The sequence below is a fragment of the Labeo rohita genome, chromosome 17 (assembly GCF_022985175.1).
Source record: "Labeo rohita strain BAU-BD-2019 chromosome 17, IGBB_LRoh.1.0, whole genome shotgun sequence".
Classification (NCBI taxonomy): domain Eukaryota; kingdom Metazoa; phylum Chordata; class Actinopteri; order Cypriniformes; family Cyprinidae; genus Labeo; species Labeo rohita.
This window is the reverse complement of record NC_066885.1, coordinates 9351786-9375574: the sequence shown is the minus strand read 5'-3', so window position 1 is coordinate 9375574 and position 23789 is coordinate 9351786. Positions and strand designations below refer to the sequence as shown.

At 33.1% G+C, this 23789-nt stretch overlaps 1 protein-coding gene across 50 annotated transcripts in view; it reads left to right on the top strand.

Moving 5' to 3' along the window:
- Positions 1–23025, top strand: part of si:ch211-266g18.10 (titin) — a 40101-nt gene extending 17076 nt beyond the window's left edge. For 5 of the 50 annotated variants that reach the window (XM_051132939.1, XM_051132942.1, XM_051132940.1 and 2 more), the window contains 86 exons: positions 151–201; positions 339–386; positions 510–551; positions 775–816; positions 927–971; positions 1105–1146; positions 1231–1278; positions 1404–1445; positions 1557–1601; positions 2787–2831; positions 2930–2977; positions 3074–3121; positions 3253–3294; positions 3380–3436; positions 3554–3598; positions 3665–3712; positions 3818–3865; positions 3943–3990; positions 4083–4127; positions 4234–4281; positions 4369–4416; positions 5557–5604; positions 5707–5754; positions 5966–6011; positions 6122–6171; positions 6296–6343; positions 6518–6565; positions 6657–6704; positions 6789–6833; positions 7199–7246; positions 7384–7437; positions 7582–7629; positions 7771–7818; positions 7896–7943; positions 8086–8133; positions 8235–8282; positions 8396–8443; positions 8526–8570; positions 8683–8730; positions 8817–8864; positions 9766–9822; positions 9935–9979; positions 10218–10262; positions 10344–10388; positions 10509–10556; positions 10647–10694; positions 10807–10854; positions 10935–10979; positions 11138–11185; positions 11276–11323; positions 11444–11491; positions 11601–11645; positions 11859–11906; positions 11996–12037; positions 12967–13008; positions 13119–13166; positions 13244–13291; positions 13426–13467; positions 13559–13606; positions 13721–13768; positions 13891–13938; positions 14081–14125; positions 14236–14283; positions 14478–14525; positions 14637–14684; positions 14774–14815; positions 14977–15021; positions 15128–15175; positions 15266–15310; positions 15394–15456; positions 15593–15637; positions 15730–15774; positions 17980–18024; positions 18185–18232; positions 18344–18391; positions 18489–18536; positions 18744–18908; positions 19024–19065; positions 19191–19238; positions 19507–19554; positions 20270–20317; positions 20469–20516; positions 20894–20917; positions 21016–21063; positions 21231–21269; positions 21689–23025. In XM_051132939.1, coding sequence (XP_050988896.1) covers positions 151–201; positions 339–386; positions 510–551; positions 775–816; positions 927–971; positions 1105–1146; positions 1231–1278; positions 1404–1445; positions 1557–1601; positions 2787–2831; positions 2930–2977; positions 3074–3121; positions 3253–3294; positions 3380–3436; positions 3554–3598; positions 3665–3712; positions 3818–3865; positions 3943–3990; positions 4083–4127; positions 4234–4281; positions 4369–4416; positions 5557–5604; positions 5707–5754; positions 5966–6011; positions 6122–6171; positions 6296–6343; positions 6518–6565; positions 6657–6704; positions 6789–6833; positions 7199–7246; positions 7384–7437; positions 7582–7629; positions 7771–7818; positions 7896–7943; positions 8086–8133; positions 8235–8282; positions 8396–8443; positions 8526–8570; positions 8683–8730; positions 8817–8864; positions 9766–9822; positions 9935–9979; positions 10218–10262; positions 10344–10388; positions 10509–10556; positions 10647–10694; positions 10807–10854; positions 10935–10979; positions 11138–11185; positions 11276–11323; positions 11444–11491; positions 11601–11645; positions 11859–11906; positions 11996–12037; positions 12967–13008; positions 13119–13166; positions 13244–13291; positions 13426–13467; positions 13559–13606; positions 13721–13768; positions 13891–13938; positions 14081–14125; positions 14236–14283; positions 14478–14525; positions 14637–14684; positions 14774–14815; positions 14977–15021; positions 15128–15175; positions 15266–15310; positions 15394–15456; positions 15593–15637; positions 15730–15774; positions 17980–18024; positions 18185–18232; positions 18344–18391; positions 18489–18536; positions 18744–18908; positions 19024–19065; positions 19191–19238; positions 19507–19554; positions 20270–20317; positions 20469–20516; positions 20894–20917; positions 21016–21063; positions 21231–21269; positions 21689–21774 — 4178 coding nt within the window. In that variant the 3' untranslated portion in view covers positions 21775–23025. The remainder of the gene's footprint in view (positions 1–150; positions 202–338; positions 387–509; positions 552–774; positions 817–926; positions 972–1104; positions 1147–1230; positions 1279–1403; positions 1446–1556; positions 1602–2786; positions 2832–2929; positions 2978–3073; positions 3122–3252; positions 3295–3379; positions 3437–3553; positions 3599–3664; positions 3713–3817; positions 3866–3942; positions 3991–4082; positions 4128–4233; positions 4282–4368; positions 4417–5556; positions 5605–5706; positions 5755–5965; positions 6012–6121; positions 6172–6295; positions 6344–6517; positions 6566–6656; positions 6705–6788; positions 6834–7198; positions 7247–7383; positions 7438–7581; positions 7630–7770; positions 7819–7895; positions 7944–8085; positions 8134–8234; positions 8283–8395; positions 8444–8525; positions 8571–8682; positions 8731–8816; positions 8865–9765; positions 9823–9934; positions 9980–10217; positions 10263–10343; positions 10389–10508; positions 10557–10646; positions 10695–10806; positions 10855–10934; positions 10980–11137; positions 11186–11275; positions 11324–11443; positions 11492–11600; positions 11646–11858; positions 11907–11995; positions 12038–12966; positions 13009–13118; positions 13167–13243; positions 13292–13425; positions 13468–13558; positions 13607–13720; positions 13769–13890; positions 13939–14080; positions 14126–14235; positions 14284–14477; positions 14526–14636; positions 14685–14773; positions 14816–14976; positions 15022–15127; positions 15176–15265; positions 15311–15393; positions 15457–15592; positions 15638–15729; positions 15775–17979; positions 18025–18184; positions 18233–18343; positions 18392–18488; positions 18537–18743; positions 18909–19023; positions 19066–19190; positions 19239–19506; positions 19555–20269; positions 20318–20468; positions 20517–20893; positions 20918–21015; positions 21064–21230; positions 21270–21688) is intronic. The other 45 variants (XM_051132938.1, XM_051132941.1, XM_051132943.1 and 42 more) reach the window with 45 other exon arrangements.
- Positions 23026–23789: the final 764 nt, after the last annotated feature.

The window sequence follows — 23789 nt, the reverse complement described above, 5'->3', positions numbered from 1 at the left end:
ACATTAAAAAGGAAAAGCGGTTAAACCGAACCTTGAAAATCTGGGAGAATGATTTTAATAATAATTCATTTGTACAATGTAATATATTTAAAACAATTAGATATTAAACAATTAGAAATTCAATTTAAAATATATTTGAATGTTTTGCAGAACCTGCTGTTGCAGTTGAAAAGGCAAAACCAAAACCTGCACCAAAGAAAGGTACAAATAATTACGTTTTTTAAGGCAAATGGAAAATTCTAAAATCAATTTTTAAGCATAGTTTCAAAGCTGTCATCTGTCATAAAGACATGTCTTTGCTGAACTGTATTAAAATTAAAATATCATTATGTTTGTAGAACCTGAGGTTACCAAAGAGAAAGCTAAACCAGAACCTGCAAAGAAAGGTATCGCATTAGGATGCAGTATATGCAATGTTTATTTTAAATGTTTGCAAAATTTACTACCAGGCAAGACTAAAGTGTCATATTCCAAGCTCTTTTATGTTTCATAAATTCCATGTTTTACAGAACCTGAGATAACCAAAGAAAAACCCAAGCCACCAAAGAAAGGTATGCAACATTATTTGTGAGAACAATAATATTGTATTGCAAGTAAGCTAATATTTCCTCCTATCAGGCTTTACGTTTTCAGTGTTTTGCTTGCTTTGTTTTCATCAACACAATGTAAGAAGCTGAAGTCATCAAGCAGATATTACAATTTTTACATATTTTAACAATTTTATAAAAGATGTAAAAGAAGTATAAAAACATTTACTCATCATTGCTATTTCAGAGGCTATTAAGGAGGAAGCTAAACCAGCTCCTGTAAAGAAAGGTATTGTTGTCAAGCAGAATTAGGAGTCAAATTATAATTCTCCCCAAACAAATTAAAGAAAATTAATTAAAAAAACATGTATGCTAAAAAGCCAGTTTGTTTCATTGCAGAGGCTGAAGTCATCAAAGATGTTAAACCAGCCCCTGAAAAGAAAGGTTTGGGTTACTATTATTGACGTTTGATGTGGACATTCATTCTGTGTTAAATGTTAATTTAAAAGTTACCCAAGGACATGCTAAAGAACACCTTTTACAATTTCTAAATATTTTCACATCATTGCCCTTTCAGAGGTCATTAAGGAGAAAGTTAAACCAGCTCCTGTAAAGAAAGGTATGGATGTCACTGAATCATCCTGCATATGCTGTTGATTTCCACTGTATGATGATCATTCATTACATTAAAACTCTTTTATAGAGCCCGAGGTGGCTAAAGAAAAGGCACCTGAACCAAAACCCAAAAAAGGTTAGTTCTAGACATCTAAAACATTTAATGAATATTTTTTATCAGCAGTCAGTTCAATTATTCATTTCAGAAACTATTGAAGTTGCTTGACATTTTTGAAAGTGAATTATCCATATGTTTTATAGAGCCTGAAGTTATCAAAGAGAAACCAGCACCTCCAAAGAAAGGTAATAAAATACAGTATCAACATTTACAACAATGAATACTAGATTAGACTGAATCTCATACACATATTTTTCCCTAAAATCTGTCCTTATTTACCTTGTAAACTCTTATAGTTGAGGTTCCAAAAGAAAAGGCAAAACCAGTCCCTGAAAAGAAAGGTATATGTCCAGTTATCCTTAAAGGGGCCATCGGATGCCCATTTTCCACAAGTTAATATGATTCCTTAGGGTCTTAATGAAAAGTCTATAATATACTTTGGTTAAAAATTCTCGGTGGTTGTGTAAAACAACACCCTTTTTACCTTGCCAAAATCAGCTCTTCAAAAATCATCTCATTCTGGTCATGGTAATGCTTTAAAGGCAAATGAGCTCTGCTCGCCCCGCCCCTCTCTTCTCTCTGTGGAGTGACGAGCCTGTTTACTTTAGCCGCATTTAGCCACGTTTAGCCGCTAAACTTGCTAACTAGCACATTATTAGGAAAGACGACTGCAAAGATTCATAAAAAAACCTTTATACTCAATGGAAGCTGGATCACAAACGATTCACGCGAATATAGACGGATATATGTAGATCGGGAGGCGCATTCCCTTCACAAACAAACATAATCCATAGCGGCTCAGATGTCGGGAGTAAATGACGACCACTACGTTCATTATTACATCCAGCAACACAACAACTCAATCGCTCAATTGGAGATATTCTTGACTAACTTACATCCCTGCTCCGGCATCGAAATAAAGAGGGCAGACTGTTACAGCTGATCTGAGGTAAAACGCTCCTGTCAATCAACTATCGTGTGAGCGGCTGTCACACCGACAGGCATCTGAGAACGGCTCGATTTGAAAAAGGGAATACTATTTTTACAGATGAATTAAAAACCACTGCATGGATTTTTATCATCATAGGGTAGATGTGTACATACACTGCCAACACACATTAATGTTCAAACAACATGTAAAAGTGAACTTAGCATCCGATGACCCCTTTAATAGAAAATCAGTTCTATTTATTATGTGACACTGTATAATTTATTAAAGGATCATGAAACCCCCCTGTTTCAGCACTGGTTAGTTCTGAAACTAACAAACTGTGACGTCAGCACAATGTAGATTTTAAACCCGGAAGATGAAAATGAAAAAAGCAAAAAAGCTCAAAATTAACCAGTTTTCTCCAACAATTAAAATTAATGGATGCTAACATTGTCATATATGATCTTCAACACAAACACCTCTGCTCAGATCTCAGAAAAAGTAGTCTGGGGTTTCATGAACCTTTAAATAACACATTAAAAAGTGCAAATGTAAAAAGTCAGTTATGACTGTTCTTAACTGCTGTGTTTTCCAGCACCTGAAATAACCAAAGAAAAGCCAAAGCCAGCACCAAAGAAAGGTATCTAAATTAATTTGTAAGAATAATATCAAAACGCCTTGTCTGGCCATTTTTAAAACAGTGCTAATGCTTTCAATATTTTATAAACTTCATTTTAGAGGCTGAAGTCATCAAAGAGAAAGCAAAACCAGCCCCTGAGAAGAAAGGTTTGAGATACTTTAACAATTAAATCATAATTTTCATCGCCTTTTAAAAATGATCATGCTAAAATGTACTTTTTCTATGTATTTTAATCATTTTAGAGGCTGAAGTCATTAAGGAGAAAACTAACCCAGCCCCTGAGAAGATAGGTAAGCGTTGTCATTATTTAATGAAATGTTTAATATTTTATCTATTTAATGTATGCTTCATTCAGTTTTAACTTTTAACTAGTCACATTTCAAATGACCTATTTACAATTACTTTACTATGTTATTTATAGAGGCTGAAGTCATCAAGGAGAAAGTAGCTCCTGTAAAGAAAGGTATGAATGTGAATGAGATTATCATAGACTTTTGATTTCTACTGTATGATGATCATTCATCACATGACTTGTTATTGTCTCATAGAGCCTGAAGTTGCTAAAGAAAAGGCACCTGAACCCAAACCTAAACCCACAGAAAAAGGTTTAATATGCTATATTTAATGTTTAAAATAATAAAAAAAAAAATAGCTCATACACATTATCTCACATAAAGTTTTTCTAGAAGCTAATATCAGTTTATCTTGTGATGTCTTTTCAGTTGAGGTTCCAAAGGAGAAGGAAAAACCAATCCCTGAAAAGAAAGGTACGTATCTAGTTTACCTGTTGAAAAGGTAAAAAAAGTTTAATGTTTAACACTCATCTTTTGCAGCAGCACCTGAAATAACCAAAGAAAAACCAAAGCATGTACCAAAGAAGGGTAAATTGCTTTTATTTATTAGTGATAATAATGCCTTTTCCACTGGCCTTTTGTAAAATAATGCTAATAATTTGCATTTTTCTATTTTTTTTATATATATTTTAGAGGCTGAAGTCATCAAAGAGAAAGTTAAACCAGCTCCTGAGAAGAAAGGTTTGATTTACTGTTTTAAGTATTAAATTACCATTTTCTCTTTCAACATTTATGATTAAACCTTATGAAAATTTTAGAGCCTGAAGTCATTAAGGAAAAAGTTAAACCAGCCCCTGAGAAAAAAGGTGAGTTCATGTTGAAATCTAATCTCGGCTGTTTTAAATGTAGCCTAATATTAAAAACAAAAACATCAACAATCACCACATTGCCATTTCAGAGGCTGAAGTCAAGGAGAAAGCAAAACCAGCTCCTGTAAAGAAAGGTATGGATGCGAATGAAATGCTTCTGTTTGATGAATGTTCATCACATTAAAATCGTTTTCTTATGGAACTTGAAATTTCATGTCTATTATATTTTCACAATTTCAGAAGCTGAATTTATCAAAGAAAAAGCCAAACCAGCCCCTGAGAAGAAAGGTTTATTTGACTGTTATGAAACATTTTACATAATCATTTACTATTTAAAAAAATGAAAACAAATATTGTATATCATTGTCATTTCAGAGGCTGAAATCATCAAGGAGAAAGTTAAACCAGCTCCTGCAAAAAAAGGTATGGATGATGTTGAAATGCTTGTATGATTTTTCATCACATGAAACTAGGGATGCTCATTTTAACCGGTTAACCGTTAACCGACAGAAATCATTTTGACTGATTAATACAATGAGTTAAACGGTTTAAAAAGTAATTTAATTTTTTTTTCAGTAATTTATCAAAATATTTTAAAATGTTTGCTGGATGGTTAATATAAAATAAAATTTCATTTTTGATAAAGAAAAAGAGATAAATTGCACAGACCTATAACGTTAAGTTGCATTTTATTACATTCAGAAATAGATCTAATGCCAATGGGAAATGTTTACAAACACTATAAACATAGGCTATGTTATTTTAGTTCCCCTCACTCTACAAAAAATCCTTTCAATTTAACAGTATTCAGAAAAGAACAAGAATAAAAAATATAAGAAGCTAGGCTATATAAACGACAAGCCAAAATGAATTAATTTAGGTTAAACAGTGGAAACGACTCCTTCTAGTCATACAGACAATCGAAACTGTAAACGGGTTGCTTTTATTTGTGTACATTCACAATAAAAACAAATCTTTGTGCTTTTGTACAAAAAAGAAAAATAGGATGCAGCTTTCAGTCGTCTTCCTTTCGCGCAGCACAAAAATGAACTAAAACTCTGCATACTAGCTACTTGTTGCACTGTTTTTTTCGTTTTGTTAATAAAGTAAAAATATTTATTGTATACGCCTATTCATTCATTATTTATTTAGCCTAGCTTTATAATGTTTTTCTCTGTTCGCAGAAGCACTACAGAAGCCCTCATGTTCTGTAGTTTGCTGCTTTTTGTGAATGTAAAATTGATCCCTGGAAACCAAATTTTGGTGTTTTTAATGGGTCACAGTCACTTATTCTTTCTAAAATAATTAAATTCTAATTTAAAATAATTTCATCGGTTAACGGTTAATAACCGGTTAGGTCGGTAAGGAAAAAAAAAACGTAATGAACATCCCTATGAAACAATACTGCATCATCATAAAGACCGAAAAGACATAAGTATTTTAGTATATTATTGTTTCATACTCTCTTTTTGTATATTAACATAGAAAGTACCGTGATTTTTGCCAAGCTAGTTTAGAATGAAATATATTTTTTCCTATGTTTTTATATTATGACAATTACAGAAGCTGAAGTAATCAAAGAAAAGGCTACAGCAGCCCCTGAGAAAAAAGGTTTGATTTGTGTTAAGAATCAAATTACCATATTCCACAAGAAAATTAAAAAGATAATACATTTCTTAAAACGTATATTATTTTACATCATTGCCACTTTAGAGGCTGAAGCCATTAAGGAGAAAGCTAAAGCAGCTCCTGTAAAGAAAGGTATGGATCTCAATTAAAGTTCATTTTTTCATGAAAGAAAAAGCTAAACCAGTATAAAGTAAAACCAGTCAAAAGTATGTGTTTGTATGCTTCTGCTTGTATGCTTTCTACACAACATTAAACTTCATTTTTATTCATAAGACATTATTAAAAAGCAGCTCTGTCATATGTTCATAAACCTCCTTAGAATTGGTTTGTCTTAATATTTTAGAGGCTGAAGTCATCAAAGAGAAAGCTAAACCAGCGCCTGAGAAAAAGGTTTGATTTACTATGTTAATATTTAAAACATTTCCTCCAAGCAAAATTTAAGATTACACAAAAGGATGTCTTTGGCTTCCTCTGAATATTTTTGCATTATCATTATTTCAGAGGCTGTAGTCGTTAAGGAGAAAGCTAAACCAGTCCCTGAGAAGAAAGGTAAGAGTTGTTATCTTAGCTATCGCAGAGTGATTTCACTTTGTGGTGAAGATACTAAACACATTTTAAGATAATGTAAAAAGCACATATATCTCTAAAAATATATAAATCATTGCCATTTCAGAGGCCGAAATCATCAAGGAGAAAGTTAAACCAGCTCCTGTAAAGAAAGGTGAATTAATTCAGTTGAAATATTCCTTGAAAGTTAACATTTTAAACACATTATAGAGCCTGACGGTGAAATAGAAAAGGCTCCTGAATCAAAATCCAATTGTGCTTGTTAGTATTTGATTAAATGTGTATTTAAATGCATTGTTGACATTATTGAAATTGCTCTGTTTTGTAGAGCCTGAAGTTACTAAAGAGAAAGCTAAACCAGCCACTGAGAAGAAAGGTTTGATTTACTGTGTTGTGTATTCAGTTTTCAATGCCATTATCAGAATGTTATTGCTTCTCTAAACATATTTGTAATATCATTATTATAGAGACTGAAGTCATCAAGGAGAAAATTAAACCAGCTTCTGAAAAGAAAGGTATGGATATGAAATCATCCTGTGCATACTGTTGTTTTCACTGTATGATGATTATTCATAACAGAAAACAATAATGTTTTATAGAGCCTGTAGTTTCTAAAGAAAAGGCACCTGAACCCAAAAAGAAAGGTATTCATATACTTTTTAAATGCTGTAATATGTTTACATTTCAAGCATTTTTAGAAACAAAACCTAGTCGAGGTTGCAAAGGAAAATGACTTGTTGATTTGTGAATGCATTGCAAGTGCTGTCAATTAATTGACTCTAGCCATTTGGCTTTTCTAAATATGGATCATTATGATAATTTATGCTGTAACTATATGCCAACTCAAGTTCTGCTTTTTTAACATTAAACTCTTCTATGTTTGGCAGAGCCTGAAATAATTAAAGAAAAACTCAAGCCAGCACCAAAGAAAGTTATTAGTGTATAAAATATTCCTTCAAATTCAGTAGTGTGTTAAAATGTTTTTGTAAATGTTTTTGCAACATTTTAGAGGCTGAAGTTATCAAAGAGAAAGCTAAACCAGCCCCTGAAAAGAAAGGTAGAAGTTATCATGTGTGCTTTCATTCAAAATGAAAAATCAAGTTATTATATTTTCCTTTAAAATAAAAATATGAAATAATATAAAATAGATTCTTGCCCATTATCTAAATATTTTCTCATTATTCACTTTTTCAGAGGCTGAAGTCATCAAGGAGAAAGCTAAAGCTAAACCAGCTCCTGTAAAGAAAGGTAGAAGTTATCATTTCATGTGTGCTTTCATCCAACCTGAAAAATCATGTTATTATATTTTCCTTAAAAATGAAAAAATGAAAATAATATAAAATACAATCTCTCCCATTCTCTAAATATTTTCTCGTTATTTGCTTTTTTCAGAGGCCGAAGTCATCAAGGAGAAAGCTAAACCAGCTCCTGTAAAGAAAGGTAGAAGTTATAATTTCATGTGTGCTTTCATCCAAACTGAAAATCAAGTTATTATATTTTCTTTTAAAATAAAAATATGAAATAATATAAAATAAAATCTTGCCCATTCTCTAAATATTTTCTCTTTTCTCACATTTTCAGAGGCAGAAGTCATCAAGGAGAAAGCTAAACCAGCTCCTTTAAAGAAAGGTGTGTATCTCAGAGACATTTTCTTGCATTTCTAATTATAATGATCAATTATGACATGCAAAAATACTGTTTTATAGAGCCTGAAGTTGCTAAAGAAAAGGCTCCTGAACTGAAACCCAAAAAAGGTGAGTTTTTCACATAGGCCTTCTAGAACATCTTAAATTTGTTTCATAAATATGGTCAGTCTAATCATGGGAAAATAAGAAAAATTGTGAAAAAGCTTTGTTGTTTGACATGATGAAACATAAATATTCTTCTGTTTTATAGAACCTGAAGTTGTCAAAGAAAAAGCTAAACCAGCCCTTAAGTTAAAAGGTTTGTTTTACTGTGTTAACAAATAAATGAACACTGTCTGTGAGCCAAATATAATATTTTGCTAATAATATGTTAAATTATTTGTATTATCAACATTTTAGAAGCTGACGTCATCAAGGAAAAAGCTAAACCAGCCCCTGAGAAGAAAGGTAGAAATTATCATGTGTGCTTTTACCCCCATGTTGAAGTTATTATTTTCTTTAAAAAAAATATAAGGTAATATTTAAAAAAAAATAAATAAATTTGCATTATTTCCTTTCAGAGGCTGAAGTCATCAAGGAGAAAGCTAAACCAGCTCCTGTAAAGAAAGGTAGGGAGATCAATGGCATTTTCTTGCATTGCTGATTTTGACATTATGATAATTCAACACATGCACAAATGCTGTTTTATAGAGCCTGAAGCTGCTAAAGAAAAGGCTCCAGAACTCAAACACAAAGGTCTTTTTGCATTTTACACTTTTACCAAAAATATGGTCAGTCTATTTATAGCAAAAAACTTTACTCTTTAACATTATGAAATGGAAATATTCTTCTGTTTTCTGTTTTTTAGAGGCTGAAGTCATCAAAGAGAAAGCTAAACCTGCCCCTAAGAAGAAAGGTTTGATTTACTGTCAATAATCAATTTCACCTTTTTTTTAATAAGCAAAATGTTATATAAACATTTGTATATTATCATCATTGCAGAGGCTGAAATCATTGAGGAAAAGGTTAAACCAGCTCCTACAAAGAAGGGTATGGATTCAGTCAAAGGGGTCATTTGATGCAAAGTTCACTTTTACATGTTGTTTGAACATTAATGTGTGTTGGCAGTGTATGTACACATCTACCCTATGATGATAAAAATTCATGCAGTGGTTTTTAATTCATCTGTAAAAATAATACCCCTTTTTCAAATCGAGCCATTCTCAGATGCCTGTCGGTGTGGCATCACACAGACAGATGCCGCTCCAATGATAGTTGATTGACATGAGCGTCTTACGTCAGATCAGTTGTAACAGTCCGACCTCCACTGTTTCGATGCCGGAGCAGGGATGTAAGTTAGACAAGAATATCTTCGATTGAACGATTGAGGTGTTTAATAATGAACATAGTGGTCGTCATTTACTCCCGACATGTGAGCCGCTGAAGATGCAGTGGATTACATTTGTTTGTGAAGGGAATTTGCCTCCCGATCTACATAAATGCGTCTATGTTTGTGCGAATCTTTCGTGATCCAGCTTCACTTACAGCAGAAGTGAGTATAAGGGTTTTTTTATGAATCTCTGCAATCACCTTTCCTAATAACGTGCTAGTTAGCAAGTTTCGTGGTTAAACGCACTAAATGTGGCTAAAGTAAACAGGCTGGTCACTCCACAGAGAGAAGAGGGGGCGGGGCGAGCAGAGCTCATTTGCATTTAAAGGAACAATCCCCTCAGAATGGGATGATTTTTGCAGAGCTAATTTTGGCAAGGTAAAAAGGGTGTTGTTTTACACAACCATTGAGAATTTTTAACCAAAGTATATTATAGACTTTTCATTAAGACCCTAAAGAATCATATCAACTGCATCCGATGACCCCTTTAAACAATCTGCACATATTGTTGCTTTCATAATATATGGCGATCATTTATCAACAAACCATACTGTTTTATAGAGCCAGAGGTTCCTAAAGAAAAGGCACTTGAACCAACACCAGAACCTGCAAAGAGAGGTATTATATGTGTGTGTTTTTGGTAACTTGTGCAGTTTTGAAAAGCTGAATGTTTTGTTTCAGTTTGTAAGGTTTTGCTCTGAAACATCTTTATTTTTCTAATCCCTTTCAGTTGAAGTTCCAAAGGAAAAGGCAAAATTAGTCCCTAAAGAAAAAGGTACATACTTAGTGTATGACCTGACTGACCATGACCTGAATATTGCTGACTTATCAACACAACAGCAAATGTTGGCAAAAATAATCAGTTATGACTTGTTTCTGTGTTTGCTCTGCTAATGTTACCGAAACATGTATTACAAGGTATTAGAGACATTAGGTGTTAAGTTACTGTATCAGAACATCACAGCTGCTATTTTAAAGTTAATGTTCTGAAGTTAAACTCTTATGTTTTGCAGCACCCGAGATAACTAAAGAAAAACCAAAGCCAGCACCAAAGAAAGGTACTGCAGTTTTTTATAAGAATAATGCCAAAAAAGTCCCTGGTTTCAAATGCTAATGCTTCTATGTCATCATCATGTTAGAGGCTGAAGTCAAGGAGAAAGCTAAACCAGCTCCTGAAAAGAAAGGTAAGAGTTAACTATTTTTGGTGATTTTTTTTTTCCCCCTTTGTGTTAAGGATTTTCTCATAAATATATTTTACGATCTCTTATATTATCGCCTATCTCTCTTTATCATTGCTGTTTCAGAGGCTGAAGTCATCAAGGAGAAAGTTAAACCAGCTCCTGTAAAGAAAGGTATGGATGTGAATGAAATCGTGATGTGTTACTATGTCCTTCTCACTATATAATGACTCAATTATCACATGCAAAAATACTGTTTTATAGAGCCTGAGGTTCCTAAAGAAAAGGCTCCAGAACCAAAACCCAAAAGAGGTGACTTTGCACATAATATGTGTTTTAATGTAAACTTTCCCATTGAAGATTAGAGTAATACTCTAGTATATGTATTTTGTGTTCTCTAAATGTTTATATTTTTACAATTTAGTACCTAAAGTCATCAAAGAGAAAGTAAAACCAGCCCCTGAGAAGAAAGGTTTGATTTTGTGCATTAACAATTAAATTAATGCTATCAATGAGAAAAAGATTTATGCTAAAAAAGGTTTATCTTTTCAGAGGCTGAAGTCAAAGAGAAAGCTAAACTAGCCCCTGAAAAGAAGGGTAAGAGTTAATTTTTTAAGTTAGTTTTTTTTTTTTTTTTACATTGTGTGATTTTATGCTGTGTTAAAGGGTTAGTTCAAACAAAAAATGAAAATTAACCCATGATTTAATGCAAAATAAGATTTTACAACCTCTAAATTTTATCATTGCCATGTCAGAGGCTGAAGTCATCAAGGAGAAAGTTAAACCAGCTCCTGTAAAGAAAGGTATGAATATCAATGAAATCATCCTGCACATGTTGTCACTTTCCACTGTATAATTATTCAATTGTCACATGAAAACATTCTGTTTTATAGAGCCTGAAGTTCCTAAAGAAAAGGCTCCTGAACCAAAACCCAAAAAAGGTGAGCTTATTTCCCAACCCAAGAAAATAAAGTCATAAAAAAGTAATATAAATTTTTTATCTCGGCAGCTATCATAATACTCAAATACATCTCCAAATGTCTGTATTTTCAAACTTTTAGAAGCTGAAGTCATCAAGGAGAAAGTAAAACCAGCCCCTGAGAAGAAAGGTTCGATTTACTGTATTAAGAATTAAATTAACATTATTAGTGAGGAAAAAAAACTAAGATTGTTTAAAAAAAGTCTCCACTAAATATTTCTACATTATTCCTGTTGTAGAGGCTGAACTCAAGGAAAAAGTTAAACCAGCTCCTGTAAAGAAAGGTATGTGTGTTTGTGAAATCAGCTTGTGTTGCTTTTACACAACTGTATAGTGACTATAGATGTATAGATGCTTTCATGCAAACTTTTTGCCCAGTTTAGAGTAGTACAATAATACTATTGTATATGTATTTTGTCTTCTCTGAATGTTTATATACCACCCTTAAATTTACTATAATCAAGTTTTTCTCATTCAGAGTAATATTTTTATTTCAGAAGCTGAAGTTATCAAAAAGAAAGTTGCACCAGCTCCTGTTAAGAAAGGTATGGATGACAATGAAATCATCCTGCATATTCTGTTGATTATTTCTGTATGATGATTATTCATTACGTGAATTTAAATTGTTTTATAGAGCCTGAAGTTGCTAAAGAAAAGGCTCCGGCACCTAAAATAGGTGAGATTTATCCATAGAAAATTTGAGAGAACATACTTTATCTCAGAAGCTAAAAGTTTAAATTCATTTAGAATGTATTGGAGTCCACTGTTAGGTGTTTGAAACTGAAATATCTGCCTGGTTTTCTAAAATGGTTTGAAGTTAAACCCCAATATTTATCATCAACCAAAATGCAGTTTAAATGCGGCTTCAAACGATTCCAAATGCAGTTGTAAATGATCCCAGCCAAGAAAGAAGGGTCTTATCTAGCGAAACGATCGGTTATTTTAATAAAAAGAACACAATTTATATACGTTTTAATGTCAGACGCTCATCTTGTCTTACTCTGCCTGGACTGTTTTTGTTCTGGTTCATAACAGTTAGGGTATGTCGAAAAACTCCCATCTCATGTTCTCCCTCAACTTCGAAATCATCCTATATTTTCTGTTAAAGGTGTTTGATCTTCTTTGCATGTTCACGTTACAAAGACAGGGTCAAACCTCTGCAGTGATGTAGGATGATTTTGAAATGATTTTTGAAGTTAAGGGAGAAAATACAATTGGAGTTTTTCAACATACCCTAACTGTCTTGAGTCAGAATACATGGAGTTCAGGGAGAGAAAGGCAAGACGAGCGTATGAGGTTAAAAAGTATTTCAATTGTCTTTTTTTAATGAAAATAACCGATCGTTTCGCTAGATAAGACCCTTCTTCCTCGGCTGGGATCGTTTACAACCACATTTGGGAAGTTCAAAATCAGGGCACCATATCAGTCCATCAAATGAAGAAAAAAACATAATTTCTTTACGACTGAAGAAAGAAAGACATGAACCCCCTTGTCTTCCAATTCACATTATATGTGAATTTTTGTTTTGGAAGTGGACGTCTAATTTAATACTCTATTATATGTATTTTGTCTTTTCTGAATATGCTTATATTTTGACAATTCCAGAAGTTATCAAAGAGAAACCTAAACCAGCCCCTGCAAAGAAAGGTAAGAGTTACAGTTATTGTGGCTTTATATGTGCTCAAGTTAAAGTCAGATCTCAAATTTACTCAAATTCAATGATGATACTGAAGTTTTCTCATTCTTTCTCATTTCAGAGGCTGATGTCATCAAGGAGAAAGTTAAACCAGCTGCTGTAAAGAAAGGTATGAATATCAATGAAATCATCTTGGATATGTTGTCACTTCTTCCTGTATAATGAATGAAAAACACTGTTTTACAGAGCCTGAAGTTCCTAAAGAAAAGGCACCTGAACCAAAACCCAAAAAAGGTGATTTTTTTTTTTCAACACAGGCCACTAATGTGTGCTTTCATGCAAACTTTCTGCCCAGTTTAGAGTACTACAATAATACTCTATTGTATGTATTTTGTCTTCTCTGAATGTTTATATTTTGACTATTTCAGAAGTCATCAAAGAGAAACCTAAACCAGCCCCTGCAAAGAAAGGTTCGATTTACATTAAAGCGTAATGAAAAAAATAGAGAAAATACAACATCATGCTAAAAAGTCTTTTTATTTAATATTATCAACATTTTAGAGGCTGAAGTCATCAAGGAGAAACCTAAACCAGCTCCTGAGAAAAAAGGTAAGAGTTATTGAGACTTGATATGTGCTTAAGTCAAAGACAAATCTCAAATTTACTCAAACTCAATGATGCTACTTAAGTTTTCTCATTCTCTAAATATTTTCATCATTTCAGAAGCTGAAGTCATCAAGGAGAAAGTTAAACCGGCTCCTGTAAAGAAAGGTAGAAATATCAGTGAAATCATCCTGTATATGTTGTTGTTTTCCAGTATGTGATGATAATTATGTAATAACAATCATCATGTGAATCATACGTATTATATTCACAAACTAAAACTTTTATAGAGCCTGAAGTTGCTAAAGAAAAGGCACCTGAACCGGCACCAAAAATAGGTGAGATTTTGAGAAAAAATGACAAAAATATTTTATGTAACTCAACATTTTAAAAGCTAAAGATATTAAAAAAGTATTAAACTTCATTGTTAGGCACTTAAATATCTACCTCAAATTTTAAATTGTTTTAATTGTTTTGCAGCACCTCAGATCATCAAAGAAAAGCCAAAGCCAGCACCAAAGAAAGGTAATTCAATTTACCTGTGAAAAACAATGGCAAAACTATTTTTTAACTTTCTATTTTTGCCAGTTTTAAGACAATGTTAATGCTTTACATATTTTATATCAAAATTTTAGAGCCTGAAGTCATCAAAGAGAAAGTTAAACCAGCTCCTGAGAAGAAAGGTTTGATTTGCTTTAAAATGTAATGAAAACTTGCCAAAGAAATTTAACATCATGCTTAAAATATTAAACATCAACAGTTTAGTAAATTGCTTATATGTATTAGTGGTAATAATGCCTAAAAAGTTTTTCCCATGGCCTTTTTTAAGAGTGCTAATTGTTTGTATTTTTCAATTTATATTTAAAATATATTTTAGAAGCTGAAGTCATTAAGGAGAAACCTAAACCAGCTCCTGAGAAGAAAGGTAAGAGTTATTAAGACTTATTGTAGCTTGATGTGTGCTGTCAAGTTAAAGACCACCCTTAAATTTACTTGAATCAAGTTTTTCTCATTCAGCAAAATATTTTTATTTCAGAAGCTGAAGTCATCAAAAAGAAAGTTACACCAGCTCCTGTAAAGAAAGGTATGGATGACAATGAAATCATCCTGCATATTCTGTTGCTTATTTCTGTATGATGATTATTCATTAAATGAATTTAAATGGTTTTATAGAGCCTGAAGTTGCTAAAGAAAAGGCTCCAGCACCTAAAATAGGTGAGATTTTCCCATAGAAGATTTGAGAGAACATACTTTATATCAGAATTTAAAAGGCTAAATTTATCTAAAATATATTGGAGTCCATTGTTAGGTGTTTGAAACTGAAATATCTGCTGATTTTCTAAAATGGTTTGAAGTTAAACCCCAATATTTTGCAGCACCTGAGATAATCAAAGAAAAGCCAAAGCCAGCACCAAAGAAAGGTACTGTGATTTATTTTTGAAAGACAATGCCAAAATATATTTCTGTTTTGCCCAGGTTTAAGACAGTGCTAAAGCTTTAAATATATTATATTATCGTGGTTTTTAGAGGCTGAAGTCATCAAGGAGAAAGCTAAGCCAGCTCCCGAGAAAAAAGGTTTGATTTACTGTGTTATTAAATTGACATCATCCTTAAGCCATAATTAAGATTGTGCAAATAAACATTCTTATATTGTCATAATTGCAGAGGCTGAAGTCAAGGAGAAAGTTAAACCAACTCCTGTGAAGAAAGGTATTGATGTGAATAAAATCACTTTTTAATGGTGTTGCTTTCCAATGTGTGATCAATCATCACTTGAAACTGCTTTTTTATAGAGCCTGAAGTTCATAAAGAAAAGACACCTGAACCTGCAAAGAAACCAGAACCTACAAAGAAAGGTATTAATATATGGTGCAATCTATGCTTATTTTTAACGTTTGCACATTTGAATACATCTGTGAATACCATATAGATGTTTTCATATTCCAAGATTTTCTTAGAGACAAATCCTTTTTTTGTTTCGCTGCTTTTTAGTTGAGGTCCCAAAGGAAAAGGCAAAACCAGTTCTTAAAGAAAAGGGTACTTATCTAGTTGACAATTTAATTAAAAACTGTCCATTTTTTTTCTATTTGTTATGTACTATTGTAAAATCCTACTGCCATGTTTTACAGAACCTGAAATAACCAAAGAAAAGCCAAAGCCAGCACCAAAGAAAGGTACTTTTTTTTTAGATTAATGCCTTTTAACATCTGATAGAATGAAGTTTAACCCTTAAATGCATACCTCTGGTGTTTAGGTACACTACCCTCTCCCTCCTTCATTTTTTTAGGTTTGACATCATCGTTCTTAGTATTCCTCAATCTATTCATTATAAACACTATAACAATTTAAAAAATATGTATATATATATATATATATATATAAATATCTATTTTATGATTCATTTTTTTGTAAAGTGTATAGGGTCGCTAGAGACCCAAGGTGTGTAATAGTTTAAGTATATTTTTTGTGTGCAAAAATATGTAAATATTTGATTACTCAATAAGTGCAATTCACCTTTATTCCTCGAGGTGGCACTGTTTGATCAACTATAATGACGTGATGTTTCACTCATAACTATCGCAGGCATAAAACAAAAGACTGCAGAGCAATTACTGTACACAATAAAATATAAATGCCACTGTTATTTGATGGTGGATGTGGTGAATAAGCTGCCAGTGATCGAAATATTGACTTTAAAGTCATTTAAAATAATAGTTTTGAGAATATGGTTGAGAGCGTGAATATGAGTAGGATACGTAATGTGGAAGTTCGCTCTGATGATGACGACAATGGTAAAATCATCTGCTCAAATTGATCCAAGTTGATGTTGGCGTCGTTGTGCTCTGGGCGTCACATGTTCGAATCCCGACTCGGGGACCTTTCCTGATCCCGCCACCATCTCTCTCTCTCACTTCGCTTCCTGTCACTTCTAAACTGTCCTGTTATAATAAAGGCAAAATGCCAAAAAATAAATATTTCAAAAAAAAATATCAAGAGAGTCTTTTGCTTTTGCGGAAGTTAAAGATCCATCCGTGCTGGATATATAGGTTGCTAAAGACCCGAATATGTAATAATGATTGGCGAAACATTTATGCATTTAAGTGTTAAAGGAGAAGTCCACTTCCAGAACAACAATTTACAAATAATTTACTCACCCCCTTGTCATCCAAGATGTTCATGTCTTTCTGTCTTCAGTCATAAAGAAATTGTGGTTTTTGAGGAAAGCATTTCAGGATTTTTCTTCATATAATGGACTTCAGTTGTGCCCCCGATTCTGAACTTTCAAAATGTAGTTCAAATGCAGCTACAAAGGGCTCTAAGTGATCCCAACTGAGGAAGAAGGGTCTTATCTAGTGAAACGATGGGTCATTTTTTTCAAAAAATAAAAAGCACAAAAGCTCGCGTAGCACAGGCTCTCGGATGTGCGTCCACGGGTTGTTCTTGAACGGTTCATTCATTTTGAACAACTCGTTCATTTTGAACGAATCTTTAATGTGACCCACGAAGAACAAGTCGTCTCGGGGAGTGATTCGTTCAGTCTCGCATGCGCAACATCCTATTAGGTTCTGTACTGGAATTAGTTCACCTGTCTTTGGGTTTTTTGAATCGTTCGTTCATCTTATGGGGGCTGTCACGTGATGCTGATTTTGCTAAAATTAACGAAATGACTCGAAAAAAGATTCGTTCATTTTGCTGAACGAGACTCAAAGATCCGAGTTGGTAAAATGATCCTAATTTCCCATCACTACTACGAGTCACGTCTAAGTTCATCGTCTGTGTACTCCGGCTAAAAAAGGTAGAGTATGGCGAAAAACTCCATCTTATTTTCTCCTGCAACTTCAGAATCATCCGACATCGTTTTTGACTTACTTGCACTTTATTAGTCTTTGCTCGTTTGCTTTGTAAACACTGGGTCTGTGGTTCCACCTACGTTCTGCGTGACCTTTTGACATGATTCAATAGTACGTAGCGTTGTGAACGCACATCCCAGAACCTGTGCTACACAAGCTTTTGTGCTTAAAAAGTATACACATTTTTATTTTCCCCAAAAAATGACAGATTGTTTGGCTAGATAAGACCCTTCTTCCGTGGGATCATTTAGAGCCCTTTGAAACTGCATTTAAACTACATTTTGGAAGTTCAAAATCGGGGACACAACTGAAGACCATTATATGAAGAAAAATCCTGAAATGCTTTCCTCAAAAAACATAATTTCTTTCCAACTGAAGACAGAAAGACATGAACATCTTGGATGACAAGGGGGTGAGTAAATTATTTGTGAATTGTTGTTCTGGAAGTGAACTTCTCCTTTAAGGTATATTAAACTATTTAATACACTATTCTACATTTATGAATGTTTTTCATTGTCTCTAATTCAGAAGCTGTAGTCATAAAAGAAGTTAAACCAGCCCCTGTGAAGAAAGGTATGTGGTTATTTGCTTCTGTTTTTAGTTTGATATCATGTGAAGTAAATCCGATTTCAGCCTCTTAAAATAATCAGGTTGTTTTAGCTGAGTCATCAATTTTTAGCCAAGACATTAGGCTTTTTTTCAATGTTTTTTTTTATTGCTATTACTATTTTAGAGGCGATAATTGTCAAAGAGAAAGCTAAACCAGCTCCTGTGAAGAAAGGTTTGATTTACTGTGTTTACAATCGCATGAACAATATTCCCAAGCAGAATATTACATCATGCTATATTAAGTTTTTTATTTGCTATAAATGCTATTTTATAATTATTTTAGAGGCTGAAGTCATCAAGGAGAAAGCTAAACCAGTCCCTGAGAAGAAAGGTAAGAGTTATTTACTAGAGTAATATTTTACCTACTTACCAATTTAAAGACAATCATATTTAAATGTAAAAAATTAATTACGTTATTTCCTTTTCAGTGGCTGAAGTCATTAAGGAGAAAGTTAAGCCAGCTCCTGTAAAGAAAGGTATGGATGACAATGAAATCATCCTGCCTGTAGCTTTCTATTGTACGATTATATAAAATGATTATCGCTTGAAACAATACTGTTTTATAGAGCCTGAAGTCGACTTTTGCACGTCTTTTTGAAAATGTACTGTTTTTTTGTTTGTTTCATAGTGTAGATGAATAATGAAAGCTTTTATTAAAAAGCAAAATACTTCTGAATACACAGATGATGTTGGTCTTCTTGGTTTGGACTTGGAGCTCCTGAACTCTATCAACCAAAAACTGTCTCTTCTGGACTTACTGAGGAAGGATATTGGTGAAATGAAGAGTGATCTGGAGTCCACTCAAAATCAAATCACACTTTTACGGATGGACAACAGAACGATCAAAGGTATTTTGTACTTGTTATAAATATGGTAGGGTTTTGACATTATCAGGCTGAAAATAGACTTGAAAAATAATGTCTTGGCTTACGTTAAACCACATGCTGCTTGTGTCTCTTACAGAGCCAGAGACTGTTGGTGTAAAAGTAAAAGCAGCCAGAAAAGGTATTAAAACTTCTCAATAACACAAGCTGGTCATGAATTATAGACATAACATGCTACAACTTAACAGGAACTGATTGCCACTGTAATGTTCACATGCGAGTGACTGAACTTTTTTTCCTTTCTAGACCGTGATGCTCTGATGAACGTTACTAGGACAGCACGTATTAAAGCAGGTAATTCTCTTATACAACCTACTATTTTACTTACTCATTTTCAGGATTTTTTTTTCTTTTTTTTCTATTGAAAGTTGCCAGAGACAAGTCAGACTGGCTCTTCTGCTTATGTATAATTTATTTTTATTTCTTACCCATATTGTCTTTTTACCAGCTCTGTACTTTGCATATATATAGTACAAGATGAATGTAAATTATATCTAGCTGTTTCTGTCCTAGTATGAAGTTAAAGCTTGCATGCATCTTAACTAGTTTTTCTTCTTCACAGAACGTGATGCACTGAAAAACATCACTAAAGCAGCACCTGCAAAGAAAGGTATTTTGGAAAGCTATGTATCAGCAGCTGCATTACACAAATATATATATGAAAACTGACAACATTTATTGAAGTGATTTTATGTATTTTGTGATTTTTGGCAATTAAGACATAAAAATCTAAATCAGTTGATTATTTTTATGGAAATATTAGTTTATATTAGTTTTCTTGTTTGAAGTGTTATTTATCACAGCAAATGATATGTGACCCTGGACCACAAAACCAGTTTTAAGTAGCACAGGTATTTTTGTAGCAATAGGCAAAAATACATTATATGGGTCAAAATGATAGATTTTTCTTTTATGCCAAAAATCATTAGGATATTAAGTAAAGATCATGTTCCATGAAGATATTTTGTACATTTCCCACCGTAAATATATCAAAACTTATTTTTTGATTAGTAAAATCCATTGCTAAGTACTTAATAACCCTAACCCTAACCCTAACTTTGAAGGCAATTTTCTCAATATTTTGATTTTTTTGCACCCTCAGATTCCAGATTTTCAAATAGTTGTATCTCAGCCAAATATTGTCCTATCAAACAAACCATACACCATTGGGATCCTTATTTATTCAGCTTTCAGATGTAAAATGTATGAATGTATAAATCTCAATTTCAAAAAACTGACCCTTACAATCGGTTTTGCGGTCCAGGGTCACATTTATATCCACATATATTTATATCCATTATATTTGATCAACTTTTCTATTCTAGAAAAAGAGGCTCCAAACGCTAAGATCAGACCAGAGCTCAAAAAGAAAGGTAACAATAATATTTACTTTTAAAAATTGATGTGTTTTTAAAAAAAAAAAAAAAAACATCTACTGCAGTGACCTTATTTTGTAAGGGGATACTTAGTAAAAAATAAGTTGTTATTGTTGTCAATGAATAAAAATCTCTTTTATGTTGCTAGAAATCACCCACGAGACGGTTAAAGAAGTAAAGAAACCTTTACAGAAAGGTACTATGGCACAGAGTAATTACATATACTAACACAGACTTTTAATGTTGTTTGTCATTTATGTTCATATTCATTATTTTATATTTTCATCAATAGGCTTGACATTAATAGTTGATCATATGATGTCTGGCTAGTACATAATAGTTAACTCATGAGTATAGAAACCTTTTCATCTACATACTTGCTAATGCATTTGTAGACATGAACTGGAATCTGATATTCCTTAAAAATAATTTTTTAAATATTAATCTCACATGTCTAAGAAGATCAGAGCACATAACAAACAGGAATCCATTTGCCAGTCCATCAGAGTAAAAAGAAATGTATGAGCGTGCTTCACAGCGTATTTTTAACACAGCTATTTTCTTTTATTTTAGAACCTGAGCTGGTCAAAGAAAAAGGTATGCGTTTTGTATTTGATTTTAAATTTTTAAGTTTAACAGTTATAAAGTTGTATAACAAACTTTTACCTGATGTTTTGTGAATGTTCTGTAATCAGTAGTCGAGCCAACTGAGAAGGAAGCTGTTGTGGACAAGGAAATAAAAGGTAAGATATTTATACATGTGTGTATATACATATAGCTGAAATACTTAAATCACAACAAAATAAACTTTTATAGTTTTTATTAACATCTTAAACAACTTAAAGTAAATGAACATTAGAGATGCTGTCAACTAACTAGAATAAACTTTGTGTTTCTAAATGTGTTTCAGAACCTGATGTCACCAAAGATATTCCAGAGATAGAGGAGGGTAAGTTTTTGTCACTATGATGAACCTTTATCTGCCTTTTGATCATTCCATACAGGGTTGCCAGGTTTTCACAACAAAACCTACACAATTGCTACTCAAAACTGGCCTGAAAATCACATTCCAGCGGGATAAAATACACGTTTTTTGGTGGTGTTCCTCCTAAATATCACATTATTGAGGTCAAAAAACAACCTGCGACAACAGTGTTAGAGTAACCCAATTCTGTGGGAAAAACACAGACTTGGCAACACTGATTCCATATATTATGTACATGCACATATTCTTTAAAAGCAATCTTGTAGCAATATATAAACCATCTTGACAATAGATAACATTTAAAAATCAGAGAAAAAGGTCAAAGACCATTCATTCAATGATGAATCTATTGATGAATCAATCTAATGTCTTCTCCACTACAGAGGACGTTCCCTACTTCCAGTGTTTCTTTGTGGATGAAGATGATACTCAGTATCCGTTCTTCCCCTTTTCACCACCACTGTGGTGAGTCCAGTCAAACCTCGGAGTCTGATGTTAATCAACGTGGCAAAGCCAATGAAGATGGACCTCTAAACCTAAGAAACCTGCTGCTCTGATGCAGCGGAGAGGTTCACAGTAGGTCCTAAAGCATTACACCAACAATGACCAAGAAATGAGAAAGATTTAAGTCACTACCTGGATTTCAAAACTGGAAAACTTCCTTCTCAAAATGTTTAAAGGACAGAGGTTGCAAGTGTTGCACTATTTATTATGTCATCTTAAGGCTATCCGTCTTGTAATCGGTATTGTGGATTTGCCTTTTGTTTCAGAATGATTAATATCTGTTTCTGTCTTATATACATGTCCAAGAAGGAATGTGAGTATGGTTTATCCAGACAGCACTGACAGGAAGTAACGAAAGAACTAACTTCCTTTCAGGAATGTTCAGGAACGTAAGATTTGATATATACATGGAACATGACCTCATTTTGATGGGGTGCTAATTCAAAGCATTCCACTGTGTTTTCTGTCAGAATGGGGTTTGTTCACTGATCACACAACTGGAAAGGAGGATATAATAGATCAGGAAATAAGTAAACAACTATTTCATGCATCTTTTCTTATTAATACTGTTTACTAAACTGTTTACAGAAGTAACAACTGCACTGAAAAGTAAGGGCTTTGCACAGTAAGCACAGTTCCTCTGAATGTATACATCTTTTTATTTTATTTTTTATTTTATTTCTTTTTATATATATATAGAAATCTATACTTCCCAGAGGAACCAAATATGTTTGTTCAGTGCTCTATGTAAATAAACACACTGGATTTTTCATAACAAAATGAAACTGTATTGTGGTGCTAAATCCAGGAAAATGCATTAAACATCAAGGCAACTACATTATTTTAATACACTACATTGCAAACACTACTGTTTTAACATTTCTCCGCATAACATGAATAGTTTATGTAAGATATGACTGTAAAAATATGGAGGTGTTTTTGCAATATTACATGGATAGACCTACCTAATATAGAAGAGTCAGTTAAATGGCATTCTGAATTGTGTTACAAAAATTGTTCAATTGCACATTATACTCATACAGAACCTTTTTTAGTATGGGATAAAATAATGTGCCAAATGAAATGTTTTGCATGCAACCACAGTGTTTCTCAGCACTGCCCCTGGTGGCTTCCTAGCTCATTACTCCATTACATGATTTAATGATGTTAGTGAGTGTTTAATGGTGTGTACTAGTAAAACACACCATTAAACTCCTGTGCCAATGGGCCACCCCAGAGACATTTCTTTTACTGCCGCTGTCTTTTCTGTAGGAGTTCAGCATGTGGCTCCATAGAGAATAAACTCATGTCTGTACAAAGAGCTTTTTCTCTGATGTACAATAACATGACTGTACATTCTGTTTTTCCCTGGCCAGGATTTCTAAATGGCCTAAAATGTCTGGGTTTTGGCTTTGTTTTTGTACTTCCTGAAGGTAATGACTGTAAAGTAGTTTGATGAGCGTGCAGGTATTGTATTTAATCGACCAACTGTGGTGTGCGAGAAGGTGGGATCTACAGAGAACGGTCAAAGCAATGCAGATATGTGTACATGTGTATGAGGACTGTAGAAAGAAAGTCAGTAAGAAAACTAAGCCAAAATCCGGACAATTTAGGCAATGTAGAAATCCCGACCAGGATGTGTCTGGGGAAAAAGAGCATGTATGGTCACCTGTACAAATGCTTATTATAGCAATGCTCATTTGTAACAGAAATCGGTCTTTTTTGGACTTTTTAAAAATAGTTACTTTAACCATGATAGATTATGAGCTTATTGTTTTCATGCAAACTGTGCAGAAATAAATAACAGCATTTTTCAGTAGTTCATTTAGTACTTAAAAATTTGCATAGTGTTATTATTAAATAAAATTTACAGTAAATATTTAAAAAATCTTTTCCTCAAGGATAGTTTTGCATGATGTTTGCATTGTTTAAAAATGTATCTAAACCAGACCATATTTAATTTGTGCTTTTGTAGTTGGA